General features: G+C 38.4%; 1 protein-coding gene across 2 annotated transcripts in view; it reads left to right on the forward strand.

Annotated features, from left to right (window-relative positions):
* The window catches only part of LOC106880628 (switch-associated protein 70), a 171,453-nt gene that overhangs the window by 76,503 nt on the left and 83,277 nt on the right, over positions 1-11,673 (forward strand). For both annotated transcript variants that reach the window (XM_052973732.1, XM_052973733.1), the window contains exon 2: positions 9,755-10,300. In XM_052973732.1, coding sequence (XP_052829692.1) covers positions 9,755-10,300 — 546 coding nt within the window. The remainder of the gene's footprint in view (positions 1-9,754; positions 10,301-11,673) is intronic.

The following is an 11,673-nucleotide window of genomic DNA, read 5'->3' on the forward strand; positions in this document are numbered from 1 at the left end:
TGTATATGTGTGTGTGTGTGTGTGTGTGTGTGTGTGTGGAGATGTATATATATGTGTGTGTGTGTGGTAAGTAGCTTGCTTACCAACCACATGGTTCTGAGTTCATTCCCACTGTGTGGCACATTGGGCAAGTGTATTCTATTATAGCCTCGGGCTGACCAAAGCCTTGAGTGGATTTGGTAGACAGAAACTGAAAGAAGCCCACCGTATATATGTATAGATATATCTGTATGTGTGTGTGTTTGTGTGTCTGTGTTTGTCCCCGCAACATTGTTTGACAACCGATGCTGGTGTGTTTACGCCCCGTAACTTAGTGGGTCGGCAACAGGGACCGATAGAATAAGTACTAGGCTTCCAAAGAATAAGTCCTGGGGTCGATTTGCTCGACTAAAGGCGGTGCTCCAGCATAGCCACAGTCAAATGACTGAAACAAGTAAAAGTATAAAGAGTAAAAAGAGTATATATATAATATATATATATAATTATGTTGCAGAAGATCGTAGGATGTGATTTGATGGCATATTGGCTGCTATTTTTAACAAGTCAGGCTACCATAAAGAGGCTCCCTGTTGCCTCTTCTCAATGTGTGTTGCTTTGATGATAATGATTGTTGTGGGAATGAAGCAACCACAGTGAACCAACTGAGAAGGAACCAACAAATAGACAAAAATTGAATACAAGCACAGGAGTGTGTATATGTTATTGTTTAGACTTGGCACATCAAAGAATTGCCAATGTTATTGCTTGTGTTACAAGGGTTAGTCATCAGCTACTAAGCAACCTTTGGTCAGGGACTTGCTGTCACCATCCACCATCTACAATCCACCGTTACTTCTGTGTAAAGTGGGGAATGGTGAGAGACTAACTGTACTCACCAGTTTCCTCCACTCTAACTGGCACAGTAAGCCTGTCAGTGAACCAGCCTGCCACCAAACAAAAACTAAGTCAAGCCAGAAACAAAGCAGAGCTATTAACCCAATTTGCAATTTTTTCTAGAACCAAACCACATTAACCATAAAAATATGAATAGCAAGTAGCTTATTTTACATGAAGATTCTCAAAATAAATATACAATGTGTGTGTATATGCGTAGGTATGTATATAACATATGTATAAAAATATTGTTTAACGTCTGTTTTCCATGCTGGCATGGGTTGATTGGTTTCACGGGGGGACTGGCAAGCCAGGAGGCCACACCAGGCTCCAAGCTGATCTGGCAGTGTTTCTATAGCTGGATGCCCTTCCTAACACCAACTACTCTGAGAGTGTAGTGGGTGCATTTTATGTTCCACCAGCACGGGAGCCAGTCAGGTGGCACTGGCATATATATGTATATATAATCTCGAGCATGTCTGTGTGGTAAGAAGTTTGCTTCTCAGCCACATGGTTCTGAGTTCAGTCTGTGTGACACCGTGGGCAAGTCTCCTATAGCATTGGGCCAACTAAAGCCTTGTGAGTGGATTTGGTAGATGGAAACTGAGAGAAGTATGTGTATCTGTGTTTGTCCACCCCCATCACCACTTGACAACCAGTGCTGGTAACTAAGTAGTTAGGCAAAAGGGTCTGATAGAATAAGTAACAGGCTTAAAAAGAATAGAAAGTCCTGGGGTTACTACAGCTGACTAAAATTTCTCCCAAGGTCATGCCATTTCATGGCTGTAGTCTGATTGTAACAAGTAAAAGATAAAATATATATGAAATTCTTTTTTGGAATATAAATATTGGGTACTTCAAGATCCAAATTCCAAAATGAATTCCATATTCTTTCAAAAGGTAATAAATTCTTTGTGTGTGTGTGTGTGTAATCTCGCAAAATGGTTCAAATAAAAGTTTTGATTGGGTACCAAAGAACCTTTGATTTTACAGAAGCACTTAATCGGAAAGGAATTCCATAAAAGGGAAGAGAAAGACAGGGTGGGTGAAGATGAGCAGGTGAATATAAAGATTGGGTGGGTGGGGTGGAAATAATGATTAAAAATGACCGAGTGCATGAATGGTAACAGGTCATATAGATCATAAAAGCATACAAAATAAAGCAGGCATGAAATTATATATGGTCTGATCAATAAGTATCCAGACCGTTGCCATAATAACGAAGCTAAAGCATGCAGAGTGAAGTCGCTTGGCACAAATTTACCTTGAACTCTGCTGTGCATGCACACTAAGTTTTAATGTTCTAGCTCACTTCTACTGTTTATTGCAGTGCTTGGAAGGAAGGTGTGTAGCGTGTGATCATCACATTGACCACGACAGAAGTTGTTGAGCAGAGAATCTGCATCAAATTTTGCCAAAAGCCTCGCGATACCTGCTCAGAGGTTTACACACAGTTTTCAAAGCGTTTTCATCTTTCTCAACACAATCAAAGAAATTTTGTGCAACTGAAACCTGGGTGTCTTTTTGGTCAGCTGGAAGCAGTTTTGGCCCAAACTTGGCAGACATGCATCTCATACCCAAATCTTCAGTGATAATGGACTGAACTGAACCGTAACTAATCTGCACATCCTCTGATAACTCACAGATGGAGATTCGACGATTTCGTCTCACAGCTGCACATACATCTGCGATGTTTTTCTTAGTACTGCTGCTTGCGGGTCTCCTAGAATGTTTGTCAATATCGACATTTTTTCGGCCATCTTGGAAACGTCTGAACCATTTGTACACTTGTTTGCAGCTCATACTATCCTCTCCATATACGTTATGCAACTTCGCGTAGACCTTTGAGCAGGTGTCACCATGACAACTTTCTCTGTCATGGTCAATGCGATGATCACATGCTACACGCCTTCCTTCCGAGCACTGTGTAAGAAGTGAGCCAAAACATTAAAACTTAGTGCACATGCACAGCAGTTCAAGGTCAATCTGTACCATGCTGTTTCACTCTGCGTGCTTTAGCTTTGTTACTATGGCAACAGTCTAGATACTTATTGATCAAACCTTGTTATATATATATATATATATATATATATATATATATATATGAAATGTACTTTTTGAATTTGGCTTGCAAGATTCTTGATGTGAATTCGAAATGTTAAAGAAGTGATATTGAACCAGTGCATATGTTATTGGTTTTATGACCCTTCCAAGACACAGAAGATGAGCTACATCAAATAATCTGCTCAATACCACCAATGTGCTTACCAGTTGAGCATGTCGCTTAGTGGCTGATGATACAAGCATCTCTGACCAGGAGTAGTGGGGAAGCATCATAGCCATATTTTGAGAGGAATTCTTTGGGGTTTGAATAATTCACCTCTAGAAATATGGTAGTTTCATTTATCATCCTTAAACAAACCTTACCCAGGAATCTTTTAAGAGGGATAGGCTACTCAATCTGAAGAGAAATCTAACTGGGTCCCATCTGCAAGGTGACACACTGTTTATCTCTATGAGATCACCATGTTGTGCACGTATGATTGTGATGCATGTGCATGGTGTACCCTTATCAGACAGGTAGTCATGATGGGTATATTGGGCTCTGTATATTTGTACCCCAGTGTCACTTTGATGGTATCTGTTGCTCTCGCACTCAATAATAAGAACACTCAGAGAGCGCAAACCTCTGCCAAGGCAACACCAACATCCTCTCAGCGATAAACCAGAGATAATTTTTTATAAATGAGAATATCTGAAATAAACTTGACTGTTCTCAAAAACGAAAATACTAAAAATGAACTTGACCGCTCTCAAAAATTAAGTAAAAAGACAGGAAAAATAATCCAGAATCCTTGTCTGTACCAGATCAATCCCAAAATCTAATTAATTTATGCCAGACACAAGGCCAAACATTCCTGAAAGTTTCATCCGAACCCATCCAGCAGCTTACAAACATGACTAAAAACAATACCTCTACCTTTGCTAAGGCGGAGGTAATAATTCGTTTATTGGCCACAGGGGTTTACATAAAATTACATTAAAATACAACATAAAAGACAAAAACAGGACGATACAATGAGTTTTACAATGTGTAAACAATATATATAACAATTTAAAACTCCCAATAGGGGAGGCGCTTTAAGGACCTAGTGGAAAAACCCACAAAAGCCATGGGTGCTTGAACAACAGGGCAAGAGCCCTTTTGTTTACAGGTGCACACTCAGAATTGGTCCTTTCACACTGGCCCTTCTTCCAACATTCACCCACCTTTCAACAAACCTGTTACAAGGCAACACTTCCCTTTCCACCCTCAACTTCCTTTTCAAGTGAAACTTGAAAAAGTTGATGAGGGTTTAGCCAAAGAGGAAAGGTAATAATAATAATAATAATAATAGACAAAAGTAATAATTGTTATGGTATTTTTCATGTCATGCAAAGCATTTTGTTTTGAATATCCTTGTATATAATAAATAGACATAGAATTTACATAGCTGCAAGTGTTGGGAATATTTCAAATTTTTCTGAAAAATAGTTTTACATGCCAGAGTTTGTTAATAGGCATATCCTGTATCTATAAACATTTGTTTATAAACAAACTTTGTTTGTGAATATTCAGTTGACGCAACAGCAACGTCCTTTATAATCATTATCACTTTTTTCGTTTTTTATAAACCAATATTGCAAATATGATATAGATGTAACATGTAACTAGATTCATGTAGGATTATGAAATTTCTGGAATTAATACATTGACGTATTTCAAAATGCTGTCGTATCCCTGGAAAATAATTGTGCGATTATTAAATATTTCAAATCTTGCTTCTGTGAACATATAATCTCTCTCCTCCTTTTTCTCCTCTTTCCCTCTCTCCCTCCCTCACTCTCCATGTATATACATGCAGGTGTGGATGTGTGGTAAGAAGCTTGCTTCCCAACCACATGGTTCTGGTTTCAGTCCCACTGCATGGTACCTCAGGCAAGTGTCTTCTGCTATAGCTTCAGGCCAACCAACCAAGGCCTTGTGAGTGGATTTGGTTGATGGAAACTGAAAGAAGCCCGATACCAGACGAACCAATGGCTCGAAATGAGACACAGTTTAGGGCAGTGATGTCAAATTCTCTTATACACCAGATGTGCCATCAAAACTCTTGATTGGACTATATCAGGTGGAGGAGAAGAGCCATGCAAGGAACGTGAAGAGAGCACAGCATAAAGACAGAAAATCACGGTGGTGCTCCAGCATGACCACAGACACTTGGCTGAAACCCATAAATAAAAAAAGTGTGTATACACACACACACATTGTGTGTGTGCATATGTATGTTTAGGTTTGGTTGGTTTTGTAACTTCTCGTGGTTTTAAATGTGTCTGTGTGCGTGTGCTCAAGCATGTCTGGGGGATTAAGAAGCTTGCTTCCTAATCATGTAGTCAGAGGTTCAGTTCCATTTTGCTGCAGCTTGGGCAGGTATCTCCTTGCTATAAAAAGCACCTATGCAGTGCCATATGAAAGCATCCAGCCATAGAAACCATGCTAAATCAGACTGGAGTCTGGTGCAGCTCCTCAGCAAGCTAGCTCTGGTCAAACCATCCAACCCATACCAGCATGGACAATAGATATTAAATAATGAGGAAAAGGAATGTTGAAATGGTTATGAGGAACCATCTGAGTAAAATAAGAATCAGTTTGGCCAATGGTTGAGAACCCCTTATCCATAGTTACTACTTTCCTTGGTCACTCAAGAATTGCTTGTACGTAATATTCTTTTTGCCCTGAATTCTGTGGTTTGATATCTTTCTTACCACTAATCACTTTGCTGTGTTCTGGATATGATTCAATACATATTCGAGAAGTATCTTTGAGAAAACTGAAAGATCCTCTAGATCAGCATTTTTCTGACTGTGGGTCACGAGATACTTAAAATGGGTCATGACAAACTTTGAAAAATGCTGCTCTAGATCATATTGTTTCCAAATGCACACATACACACACACACATGCACCATGAATGTGTCTATGTATTTCATGTTTTTTTTTTGTTTGGTGTGTGAGTGTTATGTGTTTGGTGTGTGTGTGCATTATGTGTGTTTGCTATGCATGTGTATTTGTTTTGTTTTTTTTTGTGTGTGTATATGTGTGAATATTGTTTTGTGAGACACAAATTTGTTTACATTCGGAATCTTTCATCTTTCATCAAAAACATGAAAAAACTTAGAACATAAAAAGGATGTAAGAATTACATTTTTTTTTCTTTTAGACAAAGAAACCAATTCCATTGATAGTGTAACACTCTAGTCATGTTACTTCTTTTGTGATTGCTCTCACTTTACAGGAACCTATTTAAGAAATAAACCCATTCTAGTTTATACAGGTTCTGCTGTTGTCATTGTTATTTAGTTCTACACTAGCCAGGACCATACAGTCTCTTTTTTTTTTTCTATATTATCTAGTATGTCCTTTCATTTTTGTTAAAGACTGTGATTTGAACGAGATTTGGCTGTTATTATTAGAGTACAATCATGTAAAACAAGCACCGGCAACATTTTCCTGAGAACTGGAGCACATCAGACATAATTATCAGATGGTCTACATGACTGAATGTATTCAAGATAATTTTTTGTTAGGCATACCATTCAAAAAGTTTTCCAGTATATACGTTGCCCATTACTGATGAAGAAGCTTGAACCTGTGTACAAACTGACCACTTACTCTAGCCTCAGTATTCATTCTCACAGGCCAGGCCATCTTCCATAGATAAATCTACATTTTGGACCGTTTGTAATCAATGTAGGTCAGATCTAATTTCAAACCAGTTTTCATTCTTCAGGTGAAAATTTTAGATATTTAAACAAGATTTTGGTGTGAGAGCTGTGTTACTGAACCACTGCTATATTCCCAACCACCAACAATGAGTGTATGTGTACATACATGTATAATTGTGTTTCTATGTGTCCTTGTTTAGCATCCGCCTTCCATGCTAGCATGGGTTGGGTATGTGTGTACGTGTACAGGGTGTGATAGGTAAATTGTTGCCATTTTTTATTTTTAATTTCATGTATGCACATTGTTTTTGATTTTGTCAACTACAGTGTAGTAGGGTCAGTTGGGCACCATCTGTGATAAAAACAGCACCATGATGCAATTGACTCTGCCAGAAATTTGTAAACAACATGCTGTACTGTTTGGCATTTGCACCGGAAGCTCCAATACAAACATTTTAGAGTGTTCAGGTGTCAATCTGAGGACAGTGCAGAGGATTCAGAAAGAGTTGGATGAGTCTAATGGTGATTATGGAGGTACGGCAGCTTGGAAAATTCACTCTGATCCTTCTGATAAGACAAGAACTGAATTTGTTGGGATTGTTGTCAGTCATAGCCTTGATTTCACCAAGTCAGTCAGATCCATCGCCAGGGACATGGGAGTGTCTGAGTTCCTTATCAGGCAGGTAATGCGTGAAGACATTCGGTATTCCTCATACAAGATGAGAAAGGGACAATTTTTATCCCAAGCCATCAAGGACAAGAGGAAAAACCATGCTATGAAACTTTTAAACAAACTGTGGCATGCCTTCCAACCGAACATTGTTTGGTTTTTCTAAGACAAAATTTCTGTCAAGATCAGATGGTGAACACACAGATCAAGTATTGGTTTGCCATATTCCCAAACCATGCAACAAGGGTCATAAAAAGCAAACATCCAGTCAACATCATGGTGTTTGGAGTGATCACTAGTGATGGCGACGTTATGCCTTCATTCATCTTCCCACACAGCCTCACACTCAACACACAGGCCTACATCAAGTGCCTGAAGGAGATAGTGCTGCACTGTGTCAAGAAGGTGGTTGCTGGAAGACCCTATATCTGGCAACAGGACTCTGCACCATGCCACACAAGCAGGAGAACCTAGTCATGGTTGTCGAGCAATTTCTGTGACCACGCCACTCCTAACATCTGGCCACCTAACTCCCCAGACTGTAAAGCTCTTGTGGAAGTACCACATAAAATCGCCCATGCAGTACCATGTAGAAGCACCCATGCTGCACCATATAAAAGCACTCTGCACACACTGTAAAGTGGTTGGTGTTAGGACGGGAATCGAGCCGTAAAAACCATAACCATAACAAATCAGACTGGAACCTAATGCAGCTCCCCAGCTTGTCAGCTCTGGTCAAACCGTCCAATCCATGTGTGTGTACGTGTGCTCGAGCATGTCTGGGGAATTAAGAAGCTTGCTTCCTAATCATGTAGTTAGAGAGTCAGTTCCACTCTGCTGCACCTTGGGCAGGTATCTCCTTACTATAATCCTGGGCTAACCAAAGCTTTCTGAGCAGGTTTCATTGATAACTGAAAGAAACTTGTTGCTTGTTTGTGTGTATACCCTTGTCTTGACACCATATGATGGTTGAAAATTAGCATCTATCATTAAATGATGATATCATAATCCTTTCTGGAATTGGCAAACGACATGGAATTTTGGGAGTGGAGGGCTAAGTTTATTGAACCAACCCAACCCTGCCTCCAGTATGCAACTGGTGCTTATTTCATCAACTCTGAAAGAATGGAAGGCAAAGTTTACATCCAGGGTTCAAATTCTGCTGAGGTTAAGACAGACAATATGCTGCTTAGCATCTTGTCCAGCATGCTAACATTTTTTCTGGCTTTAATGTATCATTGTCTGCTTCTTTGTTTTAAAATCTGTAAGGATTTAAAATAGATACTCTTTTACTCTCTTTTACTCTTTTACTTGTTTCAGTCATTTGACTGTGGCCATGCTGGAACACCGCCTTTTAATCGAGCAAATCAACCCCAGGACTTATTCTTTGGAAGCCTAGTACTTATTCTATCGGTCTCTTTTTGCCGAACCGCTAAGTTATGAGGACGTAAACTCACCAGCATCGGTTGTCAAGCGTTGATGGTGGGGGACAGACACAAACACACACACACACATATATATATATATATATTATTTTGTTTAAAAGAGTTCCAACACTGTCTGTTTTTTATGTTTTATTTATATTCCTGCAAAACCTATGTGGGATATGGAATATACAATATATAATATAATATATAATATAAAATAAAAATGGATGGTACAATGAAATAAAGTATTGAATGCCTTATTGAATATATGGAATATGTCTTATTGAATAGATGAAATATTAAGTGTTCAATATAAAGGATTAAATATATAAAGGCGAATACGTATTTTCTATACCTTGTGGTATTTCATCATGGCCGGTATGACAGACTTAAACAGTCCGTTTAAGTCTGTCATGATGAAATACCACAAGGTATAGAAAATACGTATTCGCCTTTATATATTTAATCCTTTATATTGAACACTTAATATTTCATCTATTCAATAAGACATATTCCATATATTCAATAAGACATTCAATACTTTATTTCATTGTACCATCCATTTTTATTTTATATTATATATTGTATATTCCATATTCTATATCCCACATTCGCTTTGCAGGAATATAAAAAACAGACAGTGTTGGAACTCTTTTAAACAAAATATATTCCTCTATACACAATCATACAAAACCCCTTTTTTTGTATTTATTTTTACTTGCATATATATGTATATATATATATACATATACACATATATATACATATATATATACACATATATACGACGGGCTTCTTTCAGTTTCCATCTATCAAATCCACTCACAAGGCTTTGGTCGGCCTGAGGCTATAGTAGTAGACACTTGCCCAAGGTGCCATGCAGTGGGACTGAACCCGGAACCATGTGGTTGGTAAACAAGCTACTTACCACACAGCCACTCCTGCGCCTATGTTTTTTTTTCAATTCAGGACATTTTTATGCTTTTTTTAAAAATTCTTTTCTTTTCTCTTTTTTTTTCCAGGTTTTAACCAATAATCTCGGAAATGAATTAGGATTTTTAAAATCGGAAGAAAAGTTGGACAAATGTAGTTCCACAGAATTAAATTTCGAAGAATATTTGAAACTGCTAAAATCAGAAGTTTTTACTGATAGTCATTTAAGTTTTACACCAAAAGCAGAATCTATCAAAGAAATATGTTGGATACTTTGCAAGAATAAAGTCTGGGAATTTCCTGATCAGCCTAAACTGAAATCTTCCGATGCTTTCACACTCTGGAAGCTGTTCAATTTTCTAAGTGAAAGAGAGGAAAATGGGCAATACATGTTACCTTTGTCGGTGGACAGAGCTGAGATTGAACACCTATTTGATCGGTTTGGTCATGTTACTGGTCAACAACCAGACCAGAAATCTATGGAAGGTGCATTAAATAAAGAAACTGAAAGATTTCCTTTCCCTAAATTACTCAGCCTCTTTCAGAATCAATATCTTAATAGGCTGGTAGATAATGAAATATCAATAGGATTAAACGAAATTTATGATGAACTCATTAAGGATGTTATGAAAAAGGTATGTATGTTTTTATATTTTTTATGTTTTTTAATGTATGTTGTGCTCATGTCAAAATTGTAGGTTCAATTTCTGTATCAGGTGGCAAGTTGTCTCTTGAGCAAAGTACTTTGTGTCACATTAGTCCAGTTTACTCAACTAAAAGACTGGTTTCCTACCAAATGCTAGAACAGTCCTCCCTTTCTCCACCTGTCACATCCTCAATGCTGGGTCATAGTGGCATGGCATCTTGGGCAAGTGTCTTCTATTATAGCCATGGATTGGTCAAAACCTGTGAGTGGATTTGATGGTAATTGAAAGAAACTCTCATACACACAGGTGTGTGTGTGTGTTTGACAATCATTAGTGGTTTGTTTACATACCCATATTCTATCAGTCTTTTTTCACAATGATTAGACTAAGTACCAGACTTGAAAAAAGTTTTTAAAAAAAAAACCCTTTAAGGCAATGTCCCAGGATGGTTGCAGTCCAAAGAATGAATCAAAGGATAAAAGATTAACGGAATGGCAACCAATACAATACAAGTAAGTTTCAACTGGAACAACAACCAGGAAAGAATCACAAGATGGATTCTTCAAGCTGAGGCAACTGGCAGGAATATTAAGGGTAGATCAAGAAAAGGCCTGGTTGGAGGCCCAACCTTCTGAGTTCTTTTACAGGGCTTAGAAAAATTGAAGGACCGCTGCAATAAGTGTGTGAATCTGAGAGGGGAACATGTTAAATAAAATCATAATTAACTGATCCTCATGTATTTTCTTTTACCCAAAGCCAGGAACTTTTCACCAACCCCTCATGCACACACACACACACACACACGCACGCACGCACGCACGCACGCACGCGCGCGCATATGCACAGCAACCCCTCACCATTTTGCGGTTCACCTGATGCGGTTTATTATTTAAGCTCAAGTCGATTCCTCTGGTGTTTTGCATTTATAATAAAATATATATAAATCATAGAAATAATAAATAAAAACTGTACAATACTGTTTCTATTTTGCTGATTTTCACCTATCACGGTGGGGTTTTGGAACATAACACGCATGATAGTCAAGGGATTAATGTATGTGTATATTGTTGATATTTCTGTAGATCTTAATATGTTCTTTGTGCATTTTCAACTACTCCATGAAATTTTGGGAGTGGAAGGCTTGGTTCTTGCATCAGCCCAGCCATTCCTCCAATATGCAACTTGTACTTATTTTATCAACTCTGAAGGCGAAGATGACTTCTCTGCCTGTCTCTCTCCCTCTTTCTCTCCCTCCCTCTTTCTTTCTCTCCCTCTATCTTTCTTTCTCTCTCTCGCCTTCTTTCTCTTCCTCTCTCACTCCCCCCTCTCCCCCTCCCCGTCTCTCTACCTCTCTCTCTCCC

This window comes from Octopus bimaculoides, chromosome 16 (assembly GCF_001194135.2).
Source record: "Octopus bimaculoides isolate UCB-OBI-ISO-001 chromosome 16, ASM119413v2, whole genome shotgun sequence".
NCBI lineage: Eukaryota > Metazoa > Mollusca > Cephalopoda > Octopoda > Octopodidae > Octopus > Octopus bimaculoides.